Here is a 25,835-nt window from a genome sequence, read left to right on the forward strand (position 1 = left end):
GGATCAGTGGAAGAGTAAGGATGTTGATATTCACAGGATCAGAGGAAGAGTAAGCATGTTGATATTCACAGGATGAGAGGAAGAGTAAGCATGTTGATATTCACAGGATGAGAGGAAGAGTAAGCATGTTGATATTCACAGGATGAGAGGACGAGTAAGAGTAAGCATGTTGATATTCACAGGATGAGAGGAAGAGTAAGCATGTTGATATTCACAGGATGAGAGGAAGAGTAAGCATGTTGATATTCACAGGATCAGTGGAAGAGTAAGCATGTTGATATTCACAGGATGAGAGGAAGAGTAAGCATGTTGATATTCACAGGATGCGTGGAAGAGTAAGCATGTTGATATTCACAGGATCAGTGGAAGAGTAAGCATGTTGATATTCACAGGATCAGTGGAAGAGTAAGCATGTTGACATTCACAGGATGAGAGGAAGAGTAAGCATGCTGATATTCACAGGATCAGTGGAAGAGTAAGCATGTTGATATTTTTTAGGATCAGTGCAAGAGTAAGCACGTTGATATTCACAGGGTCAGGGGAAGAGTAAGCATGTTTATATCCACAGGATGAGAGGAAGAGTAAGCATGTTGATATTCACAGGATCAGTGGAAGAGTAAGCATGTTGATATTCACAGGATGAGAGGAAGAGTAAGAGTAAGCATGTTGATATTCACAGGATGAGATGACGAGTAAGAGTAAGCATGTTTATATCTGCAGGATGAGAGGATGAGTAGGAGTAAGCATGTTGACATTCACAGGATGAGAGGAAGAGTAAGCATGTTGATATTCACAGGATCAGTGGAAGAGTAAGCATGTTGATATTTTTTAGGATCAGTGCAAGAGTAAGCACGTTGATATTCACAGGGTCAGGGGAAGAGTAAGCATGTTTATATCCACAGGATGAGAGGAAGAGTAAGCATGTTGATATTCACAGGATCAGTGGAAGAGTAAGCATGTTGATATTCACAGGATGAGAGGAAGAGTAAGAGTAAGCATGTTGATATTCACAGGATGAGAGGACAAGTAAGAGTAAGCATGCTGATATTCACAAGATGAGAGGATGAGTAGGAGTAAGCATGTTGCTATTCACAGGATGAGAGGACGAGTAAGAGTAAGCATGTTGGTATTCACAGGATGAGAGGACAAGTAAGAGTAAGCATGCTGATATTCACAAGATGAGAGGACGAGTAAGAGTAAGCATGTTGATATTCACAGGATGAGAGGACGAGTAAGAGTAAACATGTTTATATCTGCAGGATGAGGAGAAATTGTAATGGAGAGTAAGCATGCTGATATTCACAAGATGAGAGGACAAGTAAGAGTAAGCATGTTTATATCTGCAGGATGATGAGAAATTGTAATGGAGAGTAAGCATGCTGATATTCACAAGATGAGAGGACAAGTAAGAGTAAGCATGCTGATATTCACAAGATGAGAGGACAAGTAAGAGTAAGCATGCTGATATTCACAAGATGAGAGGACAAGTAAGAGTAAGCATGTTGATATTCACAGGATGAGAGGACAAGTAAGAGTAAGCATGCTGATATTCACAAGATGAGAGGACGAGTAGGAGTAAGCATGTTGCTATTCACAGGATGAGAGGACGAGTAAGAGTAAGCATGTTGGTATTCACAGGATGAGAGGACAAGTAAGAGTAAGCATGTTGATATTCACAGGATGAGAGGACGAGTAAGAGTAAGCATGTTTATATCTGCAGGATGAGGAGAAATTGTAATGGAGAGTAAGCATGCTGATATTCACAAGATGAGAAGACAAGTAAGAGTAAGCATGTTTATATCTGCAGGATGAGGAGAAATTGTAATGGAGAGTAAGCATGCTGATATTCACAAGATGAGAGGACAAGTAAGAGTAAGCATGCTGATATTCACAAGATGAGAGGACAAGTAAGAGTAAGCATGCTGATATTCACAAGATGAGAGGACAAGTAAGAGTAAGCATGTTGATATTCACAAGATGAGAGGACAAGTAAGAGTAAGCATGTTGATATTCACAAGATGAGAGGACAAGTAAGAGTAAGCAAGTTGGTATTCACAGGATGAGAGGACAAGTAAGAGTAAGCATGCTGATATTCACAAGATGAGAGGACAAGTAAGAGTAAGCATGCTGATATTCACAGGATGAGAGGACAAGTAAGAGTAAGCATGCTGATATTCACAAGATGAGAGGACGAGTAAGAGTAAGCATGTTGATATTCACAGGATGAGAGGACAAGTAAGAGTAAGCATGCTGATATTCACAAGATGAGAGGACAAGTAAGAGTAAGCATGTTGATATTCACAAGATGAGAGGACAAGTAAGAGTAAGCAAGTTGGTATTCACAGGATGAGAGGACAAGTAAGAGTAAGCATGCTGATATTCACAAGATGAGAGGACAAGTAAGAGTAAGCATGCTGATATTCACAAGATGAGAGGACAAGTAAGAGTAAGCATGCTGATATTCACAGGATGAGAGGACAAGTAAGAGTAAGCATGCTGATATTCACAAGATGAGAGGACAAGTAAGAGTAAGCATGCTGATATTCACAAGATGAGAGGACAAGTAAGAGTAAGCATGTTGATATTCACAAGATGAGAGGACAAGTAAGAGTAAGCATGTTGATATTCACAAGATGAGAGGACAAGTAAGAGTAAGCAAGTTGGTATTCACAGGATGAGAGGACAAGTAAGAGTAAGCATGCTGATATTCACAAGATGAGAGGACAAGTAAGAGTAAGCATGCTGATATTCACAAGATGAGGACGAGTAAGAGTAAGCATGTTGGTATTTACAGGATGAGAGGACGAGTCAGTAAGCATGTTGATATCTGCAGGATGAGGAGACATGGTAATGGAGAGTGAGCATGCTGATATCTGCAGACAGTAATAGCATATATGTTTACCTCGTCCACTGAAGGTGGATTGATGTTATGCCTTCACCTGTCTGTTTATTACTTGTGAAAATCGAAGATTTTTCAAGTACTGTATGTTGGTTGGTCCTGTGCGTTATTCTGTCTATCTGTGTTTGTCGGTCAATCGCCTACAGCTCACATTTTTAAACCGATCTTTCGGAAACTTAACCAAATCGTACAGGTAGTCACAACAGTCACAAAGGTCATCATGAGGTCAAATTTGTAAAATTGTCATATTTCATCCCATTAACCTGAAAGTTGAACAGCATTTGAATATTGAGTCAATAAATTGGGAAGCCATGTATTTTTGAGGTCAAAAGGTCAAAGGTCAATTCATGGTTAAACTTCTAAAATCATCCATTTTCATCTGAAAAATCGTCAATTTTCACCCGATTGACATGTCGATTAAACAGCAATTACATAGTGTTTCACTGAATTGGGAAACCAACTATTTCTAAGGTCAAAATGTCAAAGGTCAACTCAAGGTCAAACTTCTAAAATCATCAATTTTCATCTGAAAAATTGTCAATATTCATCTGGTTGACTTGAAAAATAAACAGCAATTGCATAGTAAATCACAGAATTGGAAAACCCACTATTTTTGGGGTCAAAAGGTCAAAGGTCAACTCAAGGTCAAAGTTCTAAAATTATCAATTTTTATCTGAAAAATTGTCCATTTTCATCTTATTAACTTGGGAATTAAACAGCAATTACATAGTGCATCACTGAATTGGGAAACCAACTATTTTTAAGGTCAAAATGTCAAAGGTCAACTCAAGGTCAAACTTCTAAAATCATCAATTTTCATCTGAAAAATTGTCAATATTCATCTGGTTGACTTGAAAAATAAATAGCAATTGCATAGTAAATCACAGAATTGGAAAACCCACTATTTTGGGGGTCAAAAGGTCAAAGGTCAACTTAAGGTCAAACTTCTAAAATTATCAATTTCTACCTGCGAAATTGTCCATTTTCATCTTATTAACTTGGGAATTAAACAGCAATTACATAGTGCATCACTGAATTGGGAAACCAACTATTTTTGGGGTCAAAAGGTCAAAGGTCAACTCAAGGTCAAACTTCTAAAATTATCAATTTTGATCTGATAAATTGTCCATTTTCATCTTATTAACTTGGGAATTAAACAGCAATTACATAGTGCATCACTGAATTGGGAAACCAACTATTTTTGAAGTCAAAAGGTCAAAGATCAACTCAAGAACAAACTTCTAAAATCAAGAATTTTCATCTGAAAAATAATACATTTTTATCCGATTGACCCAAGCTTTGATTAAGATCGTCAATTTCAATCTTAAAAGAAATGGACAATTTGATGTATCCATGGCAACTTTTTTGGGGGAGGGGGTGCGTGGATTTTGCATGATGTTTTTCTTGTTTGTTTTTCTGTTTGTAAACAGGATATCTCAAAGAGTTGTGGACAGATTTTGGACGAAGTTTGGTGGAGAGGTCGTGTGTGTGACAAGGACAAACTGATCAGATTTTGATGAAGATCCTAATACAGATCTGGATCTGAGAATTTTTTGAGTGATTCTTCACTATTGAGAGATGGGGCTAAAACTGATACATAGCACGATATCTCAAAAAAACTATGGACAGGTTTTGATGAAACTTGGTGGACTGGTTGTGTGTGACAGGGACGGATTTAAACAATTTTGGATTTCCGAATACGAGATTCGATTCCGGATACAGGAGTTTTTTTTAATTTTAAAGGATTCTTCACCATGGAGAGATTTAGGGCCAAAAACTGTATATCGAATGATATTTAAAAAGTTGTGGACGGATTATGACAAATCTTGGTGGATGAGTTAGTAGGGTCAATATACGAAAAAAACTCACCTAACCCCCAAAAAATTGATACAAAAGGTTTTTCAATGGATTCTGGTACCATTGGGCATGCTAAATAACATACTAAAAATCTAGTAACATCTGACTTCCGCAAAGGGGTCATTTTCAAGATGGCGTCCAAGATGGCCGCCGGGAGCTTAAAATGGCCATATCTCAATTATTATTCAACCTAGAAAGGTGGTTTTGGTGTCTAACCCGAGGTTTTAGGGCCCAAGGAATCAATTGAATCAATAAAATTACCATCAGTTAATTATTTATTGACAAGTCCAAGATGGCATCCCAAGGTGACATCCTGATCCACTAAAATAGCTCTGTCGAATAGTAGTCAACCTAGAGAGATTTTTTCAGTGTGTATACCTAGGTTTAAGGCACCCAGGAAATCATCAAAATTACTTAAATAAGCACAAAGTAATCAGGTAATCCAGTAAGCCAGGTTTATAACCTCCTGCAATGATAGCTCTCCAGTTTGGGAGACTGCCAGGAAACGTTGAAAAAGAAGTTGCAGAATCAATGGTTCGATCAGGAGCGACCTTTATAGCTGATGTTTGTCCAAGGGTTCTGGCTTTATCCTTTCTACTGAATGAGAATGTGAATGCATACTGTCCAATCATTTTGTGCATGATTTTGCATCCAACAGACTCATATTCATGCACATTCACACCTTCCTGAGCCACAACACCAGTGACAATGTTCCTTAATGAAGAGTCTGGCGAGAAAGGTGAGCATCCTACAAGTTTTGAACTGATCTCCTCCAGGTCAGCAGCGTCCCTTTTCATCCTTGACTCCGTCAAATCCTTGTGCTGTTCAGATGTCATGTATGACAGGTTTGTGAACTCCTGCATTGCGATATTGTACTCTGATGTTATGGGGCTTGACATGGTCCAAAGGGCTCTCTGCTCTTCAGACATTCCGCTTGCACGTGTCAGACCTCCAGTGGTCTTCAACGACCTCATCAACGTCTGCTCAATGACAAGATCTGAACTGAGGCCTGCCCATAACTGGCTGCTGCGACGGATAACATGAAAACCCTTTTCGAATTTTCTGAATATGTCTGGGTGGTTGATATCAAGCTGACCCATCTCTTGGACATAGACGTATGCTGATTTCAGGTAACTGTAATGCCCAGCTGCGGCGAATATCGGAATGCAGTCAGAAACGGCGCGTAGGTGCATCAGCCAAGAACCTGTTCGATCTGCCTTTATCAGTGACATAGCAACTTTTACCACTCTTATCTCCAATCTGAAACACACACTTGGTTCATTAGCTGGTGAGTCGGAGGATGACGATGAACAGCGACTAACTGTATAAGACAACAAATGCCTCATGGGCTGGTAAACCTGGCTTACTGGATTACCTGATTACTTTGTGCTTATTTAAGTAATTTTGATGATTTCCTGGGTGCCTTAAACCCAGGTATACACACTGAAAAAATCTCTCTAGGTTGACTACTATTCGACAAAGCCATTTTAGTGGATCAGGATGTCACCTTGGGATGCCATCTTGGACTTGTCAATAAATAATTAACTGATGGTAATTTTATTGATTCAATTGGATTCCTTGGGCCCTAAAACCTCGGGTTAGACACCAAAACCACCTTTCTAGGTTGAATAATAATTGAGATATGGCCATTTTAAGCTCCCGGTGGCCATCTTGGACGCCATCTTGAAAATGACCCCTTTCCGGAAGTCAGATGTTACTAGATTTTTAGTATGTTATTTAGCATGCCCAATGGTACCAGAATCCATTGAAAAACCTTTTGTATCAATTTTTTGGGGGTTCAACCATATATTGACCCCTCTAAGTTGGTTAGGTGACAAGAACAAGCTGATTCGATTTTGGTTCATGTCGGATCCATATCTGACCTTTCAGTGGGATACAAAACGTCAACTGTTCATCCCGACAGAGTGCCGTTCATTGAATTCATTCATTTATTCATTCATTGGGTGTTCTCGGTGTGAATGTGTTCATTGTATGTGTCATTTGTATTGTGATGTCATACAGTACTGTAGTCATATATTGGATAAAGATTTCCCACAAACCTCATGATAGAATACAACTATTGACAACTATGTTCTTGTAAATTATGATTGGTTTTGATTCTTGCAAGTTATTCAATATAAGAACCAAAGAACACAATTTGTAGTTTTACCTCGTTGGTAGACCATACATTGTATAATGCACCTGGAATTGAAAATGCTGCAACTTGTAAACATAATCCATTGCAGCAGGTGTGTTCAAGTTTAAATAATACACTGAACAATTCTGTGACAATTTGCCACACGCTCGAGTACCTGTACCTTCATTCCGTTGATTACACGCGTCATCGTGTCCTTTACATCATAAATATGAAAATTGTCTTCTTCTCGGCTTTGACTGCAAGTGGCACCTATGTGCTTCTCCCCCCTCATTTTTGAGAGGTGCATTCAATGTTTCTTCCCATTGTTTCCTAGAGAGCAGAGAAGAGAAATCACGGAGGCTGTTCAGGCACTACACGGTGGGATCATACGACAGCATCGATACCAGGTGTGATGCTTCATGTGATACTTCACTACATTAACGCATCAGGCTTTGCCTCCAAACAAGTTTCCTGTACATTGTGTATGTCTTTCGTTTGACTTGTAGGATAAACCACATGTCCAAGTAGCAGTTGGGGAGGGGGGGGGGGGGGAGACGGAGACGTAGCAAGTAGCAGCACTTTCATCGTGGCTAAATTTCATGATTGTGATGGAAATGGCCACAAGGAAGAGTTTTAGTTTCATAGTACAGGATACGATTTGTGCTGTGGTGCATCCATTTGTCACCCCCACTGTTTTCCCTTTTACCCCATTTTGTCCTTTGATGCATTGTCCCCTGTCATTCTGCTCTTCCATGAGTCTCGATAACTGTATATAAAAAGAAAAACAAAATCGCAGGCCGAGGGGGTGCGGATATAGCATCACTGCCTGGACATTGATGAACATCACCGCCAGGATGGGGTTAAGCTTCATAAGTCAGAAAGGCGTTATAGAGCTTCGCCACTCATTCGGGGTTTGGCCCCACTTCCCGTTCGGGGATTGGCCCCACTTCCTGTTCACGGTTTGGTCCCGCTTCCTGTTCACGGCTTGGCCCCACTTCCTGTTCAAGGTTTGGCCCCACTTCCTGTTCACGGTTTGGCCTCACTTCCTGTTCACGGTTTGGCCCCACTTCCCGATCACGGTGTGGCTCCACTTCCTGTTCACGGTTTGGCCGCACTTCCTGTCCATGGTTTGGCCCCACTTCCTGTTCACGATTTGGCCCCACTTCCTGTTCACGGTTTGGCCCCACTTCCTGTTCACGGTTTGGCCCCACTTCCTGTTCACGGTTTGGCCCCACTTCCTGTTCAAGGCTTAGCCTCACTTCCTGTTTGGGGTTTGGCCTCACTCCCAGTCCTATTGTCCCTTTACTCCTCAGTCACATTTGCTCTACGGCTAGGATACGGCGGCCGTACCCCCCCTAAATTGACAGAAACGTGCGGTGGCCGCAGAGTTTCTGAGGTGGCCTCAGGGTGGCCCTAGGGCGTATGGCTATCGTACAGGCCGTAGGGGTCGCCGTGGAATTATAGCGCGGAGTTATAACTTTTTTCATTTCTAGGTTGGCCGTAGCAATTCGACAAGCCGTAGCCATGACAACTGTAAGTGCTGTTATACATATGAAAAAGAACTGGTATATATACCCACTCGTTACCGTCCGTCTGGCCGCACGTTCGCCTTAGGGCCCCCCTGCGGTCGCCTTGCGGGCACCTTGAGGCTACCTTGCGTCTGCCTTGAAAATTCTATGGCCGCCGCAGGGACGCCCTAAGGTCACCGTGTGACATCAAATCAAAGACCGTACGGCACCCCCACGTTTTCGGTCTCCACAATTTCTAAATACCCTGTGCGGCTACCCGAAAAATAAAAACATATGTGACTGCTACATTGTGTGACCGTGGAAATACTGCGGCCGCCCTATAATTGCTAGTGGCCGTAGATTTTTTAGACCCTACGGCCGCCGAGCCAAATGTGACTGAAGCATTAGCAGCATGTACCTTGTACCATATGTTTCCTGTTGTGGCCCAAATCTGCCACTGCTAAAAGACCTTTTCTGGCAGCTTGCACTCAACAACGATTATAAAATGACAAAACATTACCCTCTTTAAATCCGCCACCACCAATCTTCATCACTTTCCGACAAAACCTATAACCTCCAAAAACTAGCACCTGGTCTACATTCACTCGGCAAGAGGTCAACAGGTAGAGATAAGCATGAAGGCAACATACAGTACTCCGGGGTACGTCAACCATATTGCAAAATAGCTCTTGTAAACATTGTCAGTTATATCTCCAGAAGGTTTTCTCCATTAACAATACAGTAATACACGATCCTGCTGCATTGGGGTAAAAAATACATCACGCAGGCTTAACGAGGAGTCCACATGGATGCTTGTCCAAGTAAAGACAGCAAAAAGTTTGTTAAACTTTCCTTGTTATTGGTTGTGAAATGAGCATGACAGATTTAATGCCTGCACTCCAAATGTGAAGATGAATCATCTTACTCATGGTGACGTGGTGTGCTGGACTCTGTGTACGATGTGATTGTTGCTGTGAGTAAGTGATATTATCCATGAGTATAGTTTGCTTTTCTTGCTCACGAGCTCATTATATTACACGTGCAAATACAAATACACGAGTTCACAGAACACACTTATCCCACGTGGTATTGAGAAAAAGGACATGGGAATGGTTACCACCTCCTTTAGACGAAGTTACCTCAGGCATTGCCCCTCTGGGCACCGCCATTTTGTCTCAATCTCGAGGTTCCTCTTCCTGAAAGCGCAAGCAGCAAATTTGATTGGTCGAGACGGCATATTATTTTGCCAAAGTATTGCTAAACTGAAGGTTTTTGGAAGTACAAACAAGACTAATTGTATTCTAAATATGTAATTTAATTGAAATAAAAGAAAAGTTAAAGGTTGTAGAAAAAGCAAACGACCATTGAATCGGAAGTTTACCACCGTTGATGCATTTGGGAAACACCGTCTCTTACATCGCCTTATTTAACATGTTACATTAGTTATCCGTGTGTTGTGTGTGTCCTTTATCTTTAAGACGTCCTTAAAAACTGTATGTTTCCTCTTCGGAATGATTTTCCTTTTTTTTGACTGCCATTTATTTTCTTTGCCATTTTTACCCTCGCCCGAGGACAGGGTATTGCATTTGAGTCCGTTTATTTGTCTGTCTGTTTGTCTGTCTGTCTGTCTGTTTGTTTGTCTGTTTGTCCACACAGAATAAATATGATTTCCTCTGCAACCGTTGGTCTGATTGGCAGGAAAATTTCACCATAGGTGCAATTCCACATGTAGAATTTTTTAATGATAATTATGACGTCATAGGTAACGTGTTCGGCCGCCATCTTGTAAAAACCGAAAAACTTTGCACCTCTATATCTCCAAAAGCGCTGAATAGAAAAAATTGAGACATGGCTCATTGTAAAGAACTCTCCATGGGGAATAAAATATGTTAATGATGATGTCATAATTGGACAAGTACAAAACTTCATCCTATCAAGATGAAATGTATTGAGTGCCATGTCGGCGTAAATTGGTGGAGAAAGGAAGTAATTATGACGTCATCGGTTACATGGTTCTGCCGCCATCTTGGAAAAGCCGAAAAACTTTGCACCTCTATATCTCCGAAAGCGTTGCATAGAAAAAATTGAGACATGGCTCATTGTAAAGAACTCTCCATGGGGAATAAAATATGTTAATGATGATGTCATAGGTCCCTCCATTATGACGTCATAATTTGACAAGTACAAAACGTCATCCGATCAAGATGAAATTTCTTGAGCATAATCTAGGAATAAATTAGATATAATGATGACGTCATCGGCACGTAGTTCAGCCGCCATATTTGTTTTTACACAAAAGCCTTAAAAACACTGAAAATACATCCTGGCGAGGGTTTGCAATCTCTGATTGCTCTTTTCCTTGTTTTTGATTGAGATTCAAGCAATTGCTTTAACCTGCTTTGCGCATAAATGTGCGGAGCGAGATGCCGTACAATCTATCTATAATTCCAGTAATCTCTGTGTGTGTGTGTGTGTGTGTGTGTCTGTGTGTCTGTGTGTCTGTGTGTGTGTTTGTTTGTTTGTCTGTGACCGCTGTTTCTCGACAACCACGGGTCCGATATACTTGAAACTTGCCAGGTATATTGCTGGGGACCCGAGGATGTGCCTTTTCAAGGCTTGAAATTAATCGGACAAGTAGTTACCGAGCTATGTCCAAAAAACGATTCAACCAATCAGAGAGCAGCGAGCTATCACGTGTGCCGAACGTGCCGAACAGACTCTGCCTCGGACGGCACATTTGAGAGCGTATTCATTTATTTCACGTTGGCAAACTATGTTGCCGTTAAACTATGTTTTAAAACTAATTAAAACTAATTTGCGATTCATCGTAACTGCGATTTGCGACCTTCCGGACAGTGAAGACTGCACTTCCGGCAGCCAATCACAGAACGCGTTATTGCGTAGGCGTGGCCGATGTGAGAGCGAGCCGAGCCGAGCGCGTGCGCCATTACGGTTCGTAATTCGATTTCTTCCGGAGAAAATAATAATTTCTCGATTTCTTATGCGCATTATTTCTCCCAATTCAGTCAGAGCGAAGGGCGGAAGCGAAGAGCGTTGTTTTTTTTGTTTACGGGCGTACGGGCGTACGGGCGGGGTAGAGCGTACGGGTAGCGTTATTTATTTATTTTGGCAAGGAACGGGCACCCACGTACGGGCATGCCCTAGTTTATCCAAATTCAGAAACAACTAACTGCTAAAGTGCAGGTTTTTGGAAGTGCAAACAAGTCGATTTGTGGTCTACAGTGTTCAAAACGCGAGATTCATTTGAAACTAGAACGACACTTGGCAGAGCGTGGATGCCTCCGCCAGGCTGAACTGTTTACGTTTTGTATCCGACCGATGGGCCGGATCTGCATCCAGATCTTCACCAAAATTGATCAATTCCTCCTTGTCACACACCCAACCTGTCCACCAACTTACTTCCGAATCAGGCCACAACGTTTTGAGATATCCTGTTCACAGACAAATGGACGGACAAACAGACAGACAAACAGGGGTGAAAATATAAGCTCCGCCCACCTGCGTTTGTAGAGGTAAAAACGAAGTAGTTTCTCGATCATAGACAGACTGACAGACAGAGTAAACCAATTGCTTTTCCCCACTTTGCGCTTCGTGCGTGGGGTAATGATTGCGTCTAAATGCAAATAATCCGCAACATAAGATGTCTGGATAGAGATGGACCATGCCCACTGTTCCGACCGAAGACCAAACGAGTCTGTGCTTACGACCACATCCCTGGGTCATGTGTTCCGCTGTGTTTTCTGTCTGTGCCCATAATTCGTCGCCCACCCAGACCATTGCAGCAGACATCTCTGATTCAAATGGCTTCGCTTAAAGACCTTTTCCAGCTGTGTATGCCAATAGAACCTTCATTGTGATGCATGTAATACTCACGACTTCCTTGGGAATGGTATTTGCCATTTAAATGTTTTTCGTATCTGTTGTAATGACGCCATGTTCACGTTGTCAAGTCTTTCCGTAATGCCTCCAGGCAATTGTCTAAATGGCTCCTGGAGCATTGTGAGGGGGCCGTCGCACAGCGAGACGAGTGTAAACGTGACCTTTTTGCCCCAAGGCTGCGTGCTGCTATGTCCTGATACTGACCGTCTCTGTTGGCAAACACATTAGAGTCCATCACACGTCGTGCTCAGTTGTACACGTCTCCTTGGGAATTGTGGCGGCCTGGACAAAAAACGGCAATTTTATGCCCAAACAATGAAATGATTTTTTATTTACTCATCATTGCCTCATCACCAAAATAATTTTATGCATCATCCCAAACAAAAAATATATATATAATATATATATATATATTTTTTTTTTTTTTTTTTTGTGCATTATATTATGCATCATCCCAAACAATGAAAAAAAAATCTTAAATTTTTTTGGCTTTATGAATTTTCCTAAAAATTCCTAAATTTTTTTTTTAATTCCTTGTTTTTATTTCTTAGCCTCGTATTTGTGGTTAAGGTGGCTGGCTTAAGACCTTAGGGTTTAGAGTTTGAGCCCCTGTCTTGCTGTTAAATAACACGAGGTAGCTTGACTCAGACATCCTTCTGAGGTTGGCACAATGAGTGCCAGCTTAATGGAAACAGGGGCACTGACTGCATCAGCGGCACAGCGGTGCTTCCATAAAATGATGCAACCAGCAGCGACAAGCTGCACGAATTTTTTTTATTTTAAATAATTATCCACACCCACCTCATAATTTGTGTTAACAATAAAACAATAATTACATAACAGTAATATTAACATAGATATAAATAAGGCTGCAAATTTACATTTTTACGTTGTGGCCTGTAGAGCAATGCCGTCTGGAACAGTTTGTCTGTATGTATGTATGTATGCATGTATGTATGTGTATAGATGTATGTATGTGTGCATGTACAGTCACGTGAAAAAGTAAGTACACCCCATGTAAAGTTTTGACTTTTTCAACATATTTCAACATACAGCTATTTGATCTTCATTTCAACAATATTGATAGATAAAGGTGATATAATAATATAACAAATATCATGAAACATTTACATTTTGTAGTCCATTGTATAATTTAAATAAACATAAATGCAAATTTCGCATGTGGAAAAAGTAAGTACACCCCTACATTTATCACTACTTCAAATACCTAAAATTAGAATCAGGTGCACCAGCTCAGGTGCAAATGATTAGAACATCGTTAGAGAAGATCTTGGAGGAACCTGTCTTATTTAAACCTCAGAAATTTAGTTTGGTTTGCTCTTTGTTGTTGAAGTGTGCGGAGTCACCATGCCTAGATCAAAAGAGCTCTCTGAGGCCTTCAGAAAGAAGGTTATAGATGCCTACGAGTTTGGGAAGGGATTTAAAAAGATCTCCAAACAATTTGAAATCAATCATTCGACTGTCCGGAAGAACATCCACAAGTGAAGAAGATTCCAAACGGAGTCAGTTGGAGTCAGTCCTGGCGGTCAGTTGGCGAAGAGGAGTCAGTTGCCCCATGATGCCCTGCAGCCGAAGGTTTGCGTGTTCGGTCACTGTGTTGTTTGAATAAACTCAGATGTTCATCTCTGCCTCCTTGAACTTTTAACATGGCGTAGTCGGCAAAAGGAACATTCTGCGCAGCTCTGGGTGTGATCATCGGTTCCAATCCAAGCTGATAACGGTGGATGGTAGCGGATTGACTTTCGCTTTCCGTCCGTCGTCATCGTTCGTGTCTGTTTCACTTCTCAGTGAGTACATTTAACACACAGACATGCCTCCCAAAGAGAAACCGACGGAGCACTCTCAGGATGTGACCTCGTTGGTGGTTATTATGAAGGACATGATGGCTATGCAGCAACGTGCTATGTTAAACCAACAACAGGCCGCGGCCGATCAACAGCAGGCACACATGCAGGAAATGAAACTGCTATGTGAGGCCACAGCAGGCCGCCCGCCCACTGGTTCTGATGACGATGGTGACTATGGTGTTCCAGATCGCCAATACAACCCTGGAACATCATCTTTATCTGCTCCGAAATTCTCGGTTGAACAACCACCAGTGTTATCCGAGTCTACGACTTGCGGGATTTCAAGGCATGGAGAGAACAATGGGATGATTACTACCTCATCACACGTCTCCATCGTATGTAAGCTCGTGAGCAGTTAGCAACTCTCTGGAACTGTCTGACATTGGGCATGAGATCAGTCCTCAAGAATGCCATTGATATCGATTTCACATCGGACAGACTTTCTGTCAGGGATGTCCTCGCCAGCATCGAAGCACATCTACGAGGACAGCGGCACATCATCCACGATCTGGTTGATTTTCATGAGCGGCACCAAGGGGATGGAGAGACCTTCGACTCATTTTATTGTGCACTAAAGGAGATTGCTGCCAATTGTGATCTCTCAACCATGACTGTTGAACAACAGTTTGTTATTCGGATCATCACTGGCATATCTGATGCAGAGGTGCGTTGTAAGGTTGTGGCTGAGAGAGATCTCACACTACAACGTACTCTGGACATGTGCCGTAGCGAGGAAGCCAGCAGGAAGGCTGATGATATGATGGCCGGACGTCAGTCCTGGGCTGTCATTGCTAAAAACTCTCGTCGACCATTTTATCGTCGCAGTCAGTCCCGACCCGAGACCACCATTGTGGAAATTGCGGGGGAGATGCCCACAAGAACTCAAAGAGCTGCCCGGCACGTGATAGGAAGTGCCAGAAGTGCGGCACCGTGGGCCACTTTGCACGTGTATGTCGAAAATCGAAGGGGGACAAGCCTGCATGGAGAGCTAGACAGCACAATGACAACAAGCAACCCCCAGCTGTTCGGCGGATTGTCTTGGTCGCTGATGTGTTTCGCACATTGCAGAGGAAGCAACATTCACCACGGATTCGTGTTTACATCGACGACTTTGAGGATGATTATATTGGTACCCCGGAGGTGCCCCCAGACACAGGTGCTGAGGCAACTATCGTCGGTCCTGGACACCTGCAGCAACTTGGCATGCATCCAGATAACTTGGATGATGGTGACGACCTCCGAGTGGTGAACGCTGTTGGTGCTTCAATGAAGTGCATGGGCACTCTTCACGTTGGTATCCGTCATGGAGGTAAAACTGTTTGTGAGACTGTATACGTGTGCGATGGGGTCCGAACACCTTGTCTGGCATTTTATTTGTTGAACGACTTGGCGTGGTGCAATTGTGGCAGAACATTCGAACAGGAAAACACAGCCAGTACAACACAACACGGTCAGTCGATCCGATGATGACACACATTCCGTGTCATCAACGAACTCCAGCACAGGGGATTTCGGCGATGAACCTAAGCAGCAACAACGTCACGTACATCAAGTCATCTTGGCAGCAGTAGCGACGGTCGATGATGGAAGTCAAGATCATCTACGTGATCCTATACTCGATAAACTCCGTGCGGAAGCACGACGCGATGAGGAATACTGCTTACCAGCTCAGGCAGTAAATACCGGCTTTTCAGCAAACCGTAGCGAGTGGGACCATCGTATCTGGTCTACGTCGACCGACTCTCTGGGTGGCCATGCATCTATTTTTTCACGCGTGACCCCACGTCACGTGACCTCATCCGAGCTCTACGGTTATTCTTTGTGGATCTGGGTGTCCCAGTTCGTCTTGGAACCGATGTCGGCCCACAATTTGCATGCTATGAATTCCGAAAATTCATGGACCGTTGGGGAGCTGACCATGGCTTCTCCACACCACACCTTCCACGATCGAATGGACATGCAGAAGCAGCGGTTACTAATTTTATTTCTTAATCGAGCAAAATGCATTTGTGCCTTTCATCCAGAAAGCTACATTGCACAGTGTTACCTCCCAGGTCCGAACGGGATATACCTATTACCGTGGAGCTAGGTTAGAAGGTAGAAATGGCATATGACGTGCACATGATCACCGCTATGATTTCCAGCTCGATCTCAGGATAAGGCTGGTCTTTAAGGGCAACCAAAGCTGCCATGTTACCCGCATTCGTTGCACACAGCTAGAGCCATGTCCATTTATCATGTTACCATGACAGGCCCAAAGCTTCTCTGCCCTTCTTACCACTCCCCTTGAAGAAGCGTCTGTGAATGCTTATACCATGATACACAACATGTACCTATAAAATATCGCCAGCACAGGTAATTCTCGCAATAGACGCCTATGACAGCGTTGGAAGACAAAGCAATTGATAACATTCATGGTCACTTGGTTGATCCACCCACAGGAGCACCTGACGAGGGCAGGCCTTTGTTGGCAGGTGGCACACCTGCAAGGCACCAATTGGCCGCCAGAGTCTCTCTCTCAGATAGATGGTCTAATGCTGCTCACTCAATTCAAGCGACTGATCCATCTCTTCGCAGGCGAGAGAGAGAGAGACACCGAGCCCACGTAGACAGGCCCAAACGATTCCGGAACGTGTCGATTAGGTTGAAATTTTCCTCAGAGCTGAGGTTTGCTTCAGTTTGAAATCATTATTCAATAAAACCAAAAATGCTGCACATTCTCCCTCTCAAGATGGCGGTGAGTTCAAGCTGAAGAACTTCAATTAACGCAGAACATCCTGATTCGTTAACTCCGCCACCGGAAGGTTCACGTAGGTTATGTATTCGCCTCTGTTTTTCTGTTTGTGAGTAATGAGTAAGATATTTCAAAACGTTATGGACGGATTCAGACGAAACTTTGCGGACATGTTTTACTATGTGACGAGGACAAATTGATTAGATTTTAGTGAATATCCAGATCCGGATATGAGAATTTATTAATTTTTTTTGATTAATTCGTCATAATTGAGAGATACTGTCGGACAGAGGGAAGCACACAAGCAAAACAACAGAAGAGAACAGGGACATCGGTAGATCTGTCGAAGGGAGAAGGCTGGGGAGGAGCGAACGTCGATGATGGCACACGGTATAAAGCAAATGAACACTTCTAGGAATTTCAGGAAAGAAGTTGGGGATTTAAAGAGGCGGATTTGGGGTGTTTTAAAGGGGGTAGAAAAGAGCAAGGTTTTGGATGGGGGAAGATAAGAGATGGTGGTGCACAGCTGTTTTAAAACCTGGAGGGAGGAGTGGAATTGAAGGGAGTGGGGGAGTTTGTTCCAGAGGTGGGAGAAAAGATGAATGAAGGAGTGAAGGTGAGCAGAGAGTCTTGATTTTGGCAGTTTAACCAGAAGAGGGTTGCAGGCAGATCTTGTGCGACCTGTAGGAATATTTGGGGGACAGAGCACAGATAGAGCTCGGGGAGCAAGGCTTGAGAGGAGTCGGTAGAAAACAGAAAGACCACCAACCTGCCTGTGGTGAGTGAGTGAAAGGTCCTCAGAATCAGATTCATCGCGTTAGATTCCAATGATTCTGAACGCTTTGGTTTCAACAGCGTGAAGCCAAGCTAGGTGTGAGGCAGGAGCACCAGCCCAGAGGGGAGAACAGTATTCCATCGAACTGCGAATGAAAGTTTTGTATGTGGTGAGGAGCTCAGGTGTGCCCAGAAAGGACTTTGCACGTCGGAGGATGCCCAGTCGGCGACTGGCTTTGGAGGCCAGCTTGGAAATGTGGTTTTCCCAGGAAAGATCATGGCAGATAGTGAGACCCAAAAGCTTGAGTGACAGAACTTCTTGGAGAGGATTGTTGAGAAAGTAGATGGGAGGGTTGTCCAGACGGTCTTTTCGGAGAGACATAGTAAGAGTGGAGATTTGTCAGGATTGAAAGACATGTTCCACTTGTTTGACCAGTCTGTGATTTTGTCCAGGTCTGCAGAGAGTGAGGAGGCTGCAGACTGCCGATCTGAGGGATGAGGAATGGGGGCGGCAGAGAGTGGAGTCATCAGCATAGAGATAGAGGATTTTCCAGAGAGTCGGAGAGATCATTGATGAAGACCAGAAAAAGCACATGGCCCAGAACACTGCCTTGGGGAACTCCAGCCTGAACAGGAAGGGGGAGATGAGAGAATTCCATTCAGGGCCACACGTTGACTGCGACCGGTGAGGAAGTCCGCAAGCCTGCATGGAGGTTTCCATTGATTCCATCGGAGGAGAGTTTGGTGAGCATGACGGGTGCCAGACTGTGTCGAAGGCACGGGTTCAAACGAAACTTAGTGGGTGAGTTGAGTCGGTGACAAGAACAAGCTGATTAGACTTTGGTTATAAGGTACGGATGGAGATTCAGCCGATCAGTGGGCTACAAAACGTAAGCTGATCAACCTGGCGGAGGTATGCGCTCCTTGTTTGTTACTTGCGAAAATCGAATATTTTTCGAGTATATTATTGGTCTTGCGCGTTATTCTGTCTGTCTGTTTGTCTGTCTGTATGTCTGTCTGTTTGTCTGTCTGTATGTCAGTCCGTATGTCAATTGCCTACAGGTCACGATTTTAAACTGATTTTTACGAAACTTCACCAAATGGTAGAGTTGTTCATAAGGAAGCCTATTGATTTTGAAAGTTAGAAGGTCAATATCGGCCAAAGGTCAACAACTTCGTCAAATTTCTAAAATCCTAAATTTTCATGAGATGGACTAGACATTTTAAGGGGATTTGCATATCAGATCACTGAATGCATCCACCAATTATTTTTGAGGTCAACTTTGGCCAAAAGGTCAACAGAGGCTAAAGGTCAACATCTCATTTTAGGAATTTCACAAGTACCGTGCTCTGCACGACATATTTCTTGTTTTGGTTGTTTGCTGGTCTGTGAGCAGGATATCTCAAGAAGTTATCGATGGGCTTGGTGACAAGGAACAATTGATTCGATTTTGTTTGAGGTTTATCTTATTAGTGGGATACAAAACGTAAAATGGTCAGCCTGACGGAGGTATGTGCTCTACCGAGTGCCATTCTAGCTTATACTGAAGAATGTTGTTGCACTTATGAGAGGTGTACACACTAGTTACCTGGTACGAAAGGTCACATTGTGTAGCTCCTTGTGCATTGTTTGAGTGCTAAATTGGTGTGTAGAACATTGCCGAAGCTCTCTATTTGATGGAATACTCCTCAACATCTATTCACATATCTATTAAGAACAATATGTTGCACGTCTGGGCCCGATTTGCCTCAATCTGCTACTTTTTGGAGTTTTGCTTTCTGGAGGAAGTCGGTAGTCATCGTCATTTCAGAAACACGCAGGAGACTTACTTTGCGGAAATCTTGGTAAGTACAGTCATTGCTGATATACTCGATAGACGCATAGGTACCAACTACCAAGTCGCTGAGTTCCTCCGCATTCCTATCATTGTTGGTCTGCAGTTGCTTGCAGTGGAACATATCTTCACTTCCATTTCCGTTCTTATTTGATGTACTATTAGTTGGATCTGAGACTGCCAAAAATCTGATGTTTAAAGTCAGACCGAAAATTGTCTTTTTTTCTTTCTTTTCTTTTTTGTATACAAGATCGAGGCTCGTGTAAGAGCTAATATTAATGACAAAAAAAAAAAAAACGGACACATAAGACGAAATAAAGGGAGTGGGAGACAAGATGGGAAGAGATGGGGAAGCACACAAGTACAACATTTGAGAGCAGGGACATCGGGAGATCTGTGGGAGGTAGAGGGCTTGGGGGGAGAAGGCGTGGGAGTGGGGTTGGGGGGTGGGAGAGGTATATAAAAAAAAAACACACATGGACACAGCTAGGACTTCCAGGAAAGAAGTCGGTATTTTAGAAAAGTGGATCTGGGGTGAATTAACAGGGGTAGAAAGAAGAGATCAAGGTTTTGGTTGCGGGAAGATATGAGATGGGTTTGCTTGAAGATGAGAGATGAAATACCGACTTGCTGGAATATTAACCAACAACACTACTTAAAACGGCAACACCATCTTAAAAAATCAATAACCATTTTAAAAAGCTTTACAGCATAATTAAAGTCACCAATAAATACTAACTTAATCAGGTATTTAAATATATTTTACCCAAACATGTACGAGAGATTTTTGGAAATGAGCCGAATAGAACAGAAATTTCGGCATAAAGTTCCTTTTCCAAGAGATAATGCGTATACGATAGGCAGTGGAAGTGACGTCACAGTGCCAGTCGACTGTTTCTGAGCCGCCATGTTGGAGCACGCCTCAACATAGCAATGGATCTTTCTGCTGGAATGGAATCATATGCTTTTGAGCAGGAATACAGTGAAGCAGATGTAAAGAATGGTCAAACTACATATACTTCGGAAGAACAAAGTGACAGTGTGGAGGAGAACGTGGGTAGGGAAGGCTTCGACAGGTGTGAATGCGGACGTTGTGAAGAGATGCCTACAGCACAGGAACGTGTGTGTTGCCAGGACTGGGATTTACTCTTCGATAATTTGAACGAAAACGACTGTTCTTGTGTAACTCGAGTTCATGAGGTCGAGAATATGGTGAAACCGGCCATTATAGTTGCTCTTTCATTAATTTGTCAATGTGGAAGTGTCCAGCTATGTGAGTTGGTGCCTGATACTTTGCAGAATAGATATTGTTCCATTTTCTTAACGTTGATACTCGAGTCATCAGAAAAAAGCAAGACTTGTAAAAACTCATCTGTAACTTTTAATTGTCCAGTGTCAGTGTGTGGTAGTCAATGAATGGACAAAAGCTGGAACTTTTGGAAATGTTAGGTTTGCAGTGGATGTGAAACATAACTGCCATGAATGGTCAGGTCATAGCCAAAAAGAAACATTAATGTAACATGACCTTTTTTGTTTTATTACTCCGCGCGCACGCGAAGCGAAAAGCGGGGTTAAGCAATTGGGTCACTCCGTCTGCCGGTCTGTCTGTCCAAAAAACGTCAGTTTATGATTGAGGATCATCTTCATTTCAATTGAATGTTATATTTTGAACACGAATCAGACCATGCATCGGAATACAAACCTGCAGTTTAACAGTACTTTGGCTCTCAATTTGGCAAATTGTACAGAATCTCGTACCGATCACGCAAGCGCAGATAGGAGTAAGGTAATTTTTTTAGCATGTCTGACAGTCAAACAAAATTGAAAATCATTCCAGACAGGAAACATGCTGTTTTTAAGGATGTCATAAGACACAAACAACAAGCACGAATACCTAATGTAACGTGTTAAATAAGGTGGTGTAGAAGACGTTACATCAACGGCGGTTGATGTGCAGTCGTGGCCAAAAATATTGGCACCCCTACACTTTTTTCAAATAATGCTCCATTTCTTCCTGAAAGTTATTGAAATTAAAAAAATCTTTTGGTATCCACATATGTATTTATTTGGTTTGCAGTGGAACAAAATAAAAAAAGCTGAAAACGTTACTAAATCTTGGCTTATTCCACACAGAAATCCTAAAATGGCCCGGACAATATTATTGCCATCTTTTCGAAGTTGTGAGAAATAATTAGATTTCAAGCAGGTGATTCTCCTTTATCTTGGAATTGAACTCACCTGTGGTGAGTTGCAGGTGCCTGCAATATAAAAATCAATCATTCAACCAGTTTGAATAGAGAAAAGGAGTCATTCTGCTGCTTTGTGTCACTGTGTGTACCGCAATGAGCGTGGAGAAAAGAAAGAAAACCAGAGAATTGTCTGAGGAGGTCAGACACAAGATTGTAGCCAAGCATGGACAATCTCAAGGCTACAAGTCCATCTCCAGAGACCTTGATGTTCCTGTGTCCACCGTACGCAATGTTAGCAGGAGGTTTAAGGCCCATGGCACTGTAGCCAACCTCCCTGGATGTGGCCACAAGAGAAAACTTGATCATAGATTGCAGCGAAGGATTGTTCGAATGGTGGAGGAAGCACCTCAATTAACTGCCAAACAGATTCAAAGATTCAAACTGACCTTCGGACACAAGGTACGACAGTTTCAACTCACACCATCCATCGCCAACTCAATGAAACGTGGTTCTATGGTAGGACACCAAGCAGGACTCCATTGGAGAGAGAGAGAGAAAGAGAGAAAGAGAGAAAGAGAGAAAGAGACATAAGAAAGCCTGACTGGAGTTTTCCAAAACACACCTGAACAAACCAAAATCCTTCTGGGAGAATGTCCTGTAGGCAGATGAGACCAAATTAGAGCTTTTTGGTGAAGCACATCATCTCTATGTTTATAGAAAACCAAATGAAGCCTTCAAAGAAAATAACACCTTCCCTGCAATTAAACATGGAGGACGTTCAGTGATGTTTTGGGGTTGGTGTGCTGCCTCTGGCACTGGGTGCCTTGAATGTGTGCATGGCATCATGAACTCATGAGATTACCAAGGCATTTTGGAGCGCAATGTTCAACCCAGTGTCAGAAAGCTGGGTCTCCGTCAAAGGTCATGGGTCTTGCAGCAGGACAATGACCCCAAACACACTTCAAAAAGCACCCAGGAATGGTTCAAGACAAAACGCTGGACTGTTCTGAAGTGGCCAGCAATGAGTCCAGATCCCAATCCAATTGAACACCTGTACAAAGGGAACCAAAGTTATTTTGTCCAAAGGCTGTGCTACTAAATATTAAGTCTGTGGTGTCAATAATTTTGTCAATGCCATTTCTTTTTATTTTCTGATTTAAAAGGATATATTAAGTTCAGAATCAAAAACAAAGCTTCTGTAATATTAACAGTGAAATAAAGAATTGTGAGACCAAATACTTTTGTCAATTTAAACTTGTTTTTAGAGAAAATTGTGAGTTATTTTGAAAAAAGTGCAAGGGTGCCATTATTTTTGGCCATGACTGTACAACCTTTAAAAAAGAAATTCTACAACCTATAAAAACAATGTTATTTCAATTTAATTACATACTTGTACACTGTAGAACACAAATCACATTTTTGGCACTTTCAAAAAACCTCCGTTTTGCAGTACTTGGACAAAATATTACTCATTTTACGTCATCTCGACCAATGAAAATAGGTATATGCTTTCTCTTTAGAAATTACACACACAATTTCAATGAAACTTCATCACAACCTTCATCACCTGTGATGTACCAATGTTGTTCACGGCATTAGAAAAATTGGGATCTAAGAGGATCTACAAGGGAGGTTGCCCCCCAAAATAGGTATTATTTTTGTTTGTTTGTTTAAAGTCTTATGATTATGTTAGTATGATTGTACATGCTGCCCTGTCTCCGAACAACCATTGAAATTGGCTTAAAGTACCATGATATTGTTTAAAACTAGATGGTATTCATAGAATACTTATCCTGCGCAGTCTTGAGAAGGACTTGGTGCAAGCGAACTCTTCTGTTTTTTAAGGGGTTTTTTTTTTTGATCTAATATGGCTGCCAGACCAGTGACTGATGATGTTACTTTTATCAAACTATATTTCCCATGGGTAGTTGATCAATGAGTTGAAGATTTGCATTGATTGGTTAAGCAGTTTAAGAGGAGAGGAGAGGTTAAGCAGTTTAAGAGTTTAAGAGGAGAGATATTTAAATTTTTTCCATGGAGTGGTTTCGGAGATATAGAGGTGCAACCTTTTTCGATTTTTCCAAGATGGCGCCAGTACCACATGACCAATGACGTCATAATTATCATTAGAACAATTCTACAGGAGGACCCGCTCATATTCTGAAAATTTCTTGTTCATCGGACTAACAGTTGCAGAGGGGAAAAAATGCAGATCCAGCCTATCGGTGGGATACAAAACATTAGTCTGGAAGAGATATACGCTCTACCGAGTGTCGTTCTAGTTACCCTCGTCGGAGGAGAAGGTATTGCATTTGAGTCCGTTTGTCTGTCTGTCTGTTTGTCCGCACAGAATAAGTATGCTTTTCTCTGCAACCGTTGGTCCAATTAACAGGAAATTTTCACCATGGTTGAACCTCTTCCTATAGAATTGTTAATGATGATTATGACGTCATGGGTAACGTGGTACGGGCGCTGTCTTGGAAAAACCGAAAAACTTTGCACCTCTATATCTCTGAAAGTGCTGCGTAGAAAAAATTGGGACATGGCTCATTGTAAAGAACTCTCCATGTGGAATAATATATGTTAATGATGATGTCATAGGTGCCTTCATTATGACGTCATAATTCGACAAGTACAAATCTTCATCGATTGGATGAAATTTCTTGAGCGTCTAGGGATAAATTTGGTGGAGAAAAAAGAATAATGACGTCATCGGTCACGTGGTTCGGCCCCCATATTTGTACCCTCGCCAGAGGAGAGGTTATTGCATTTGAGTCCGTTTGTCTGTCTGTCTGTTTGTCCGCACAGAATAAGTATGCTTTTCTCTGCAACCGTTGGTCCAATTAACAGGAAATTTTCACCATGGTTGAACCTCTTCCTATAGAATTGTTAATGATGATTATGACGTCATGGGTAACGTGGTACGGGCGCTGTCTTGGAAAAACCGAAAAACTTTGCACCTCTATATCTCTGAAAGTGCTGCGTAGAAAAAATTGGGACATCGCTCATTGTAAAGAACTCGCCATGTGGAATAATATATGTTAATGATGATGCCATCGGTGCCTTCATTATGACGTCATAATTAAACAAGTAGAATGCTTGATATGATCAGTTTGAAATTTCTTGTGCATGGTCTACACAAAAATGTATGAGAGAATTAAATTCATGACGTCATTGGTCATGTAGTTCGGCAGCCACATTGGATTGAACATAAATCTATGTCATCAATAAACCACACAAACACAGCAGCTATTAAACACCACACAAACTACAAACACATCCTGGCGAGGATCTATAATCCCTGATTGCTCTTTCTTGTTCATGTTGTGATGAGATCAATCTTGATGTGGATACGGCCTTTAGAAGTGGAAATTGTTGAAGTCTGATTGGTGTGTTGACTTCGAAGCTGAGATTTTATTTTTTGGCATGCTACAGGAGTGTTCCGGTTCCTCGGGCGAGTGAGGCGTGCTTCGAGCTCTCCACGGCATCGAAGTTTGAGTGTTTTCCCATTCTTGTCTTTGTCAAATTTCCACTGGTTATTTTGCTGTGTACGTGTTATTGTGTGTTTCTGGTTGGTGTTGGTTTGTGGTTCGTGCAAACTTGTGTGTAATTAATCGTTTTCTGGGTCGTACCTCGTGCGCGGCCTGGTGACTTGGGGCTTCCTTCCCCCCGTCGGTGTTTTGTCGGTTTGGGTTATTTCCTTCGCTGTATTGCTTGTTTCTTTTATTTTGTTTTCTCCCCCTCACCTCACCTCCCTAGACAAAGAATTCTATATTGATTCTTTCTCTCCTCCCGGACACGTGCTTGTTCGCTCTCCTCCTCGTCTCGGCTTGTGCCCCACCCCCTGTATCTCGTTTTTCTTCCGCCTCTGCCCCTTCTTTCTCAAATCCACGTTCTCGCTTGGAGACTTTTCCCGGATTGTTTTTCATGGTTTTCATGGTTCTGTTTGGATATTGTTGGAATATGTTTAAACCGCAGCCGTGATGCTGACGCCGCCCCCCCCCCCCCCCCCCCAGAATTTCCATGTTTTAAACGTTTCCCAGTGTGTACCCTGGTCAGAATAGGTACACCGTATCCCTGCGTGTCGTAAGAGACAACTAAGAGGGTTGGCGTCAGGAAGGGCATCCGGCCATT

The 25,835-nt window shown here is 42.4% G+C and overlaps 1 protein-coding gene across 1 annotated transcript in view; it reads left to right on the forward strand.

The window, feature by feature from the left end:
- LOC137432284 (SH3 and multiple ankyrin repeat domains protein 2) overlaps positions 1 to 25,835 on the forward strand; it is a 910,319-nt gene that overhangs the window by 665,097 nt on the left and 219,387 nt on the right. The window contains 1 exon segment of the mRNA XM_078782990.1: positions 7,228 to 7,300. Coding sequence (XP_078639116.1) covers positions 7,228 to 7,300 — 73 coding nt within the window.

The sequence above is a fragment of the Myxine glutinosa genome, chromosome 8 (genome assembly GCF_964187855.1).
Source record: "Myxine glutinosa chromosome 8, kmMyxGlut1.1, whole genome shotgun sequence".
Lineage (NCBI taxonomy): Eukaryota > Metazoa > Chordata > Myxini > Myxiniformes > Myxinidae > Myxine > Myxine glutinosa.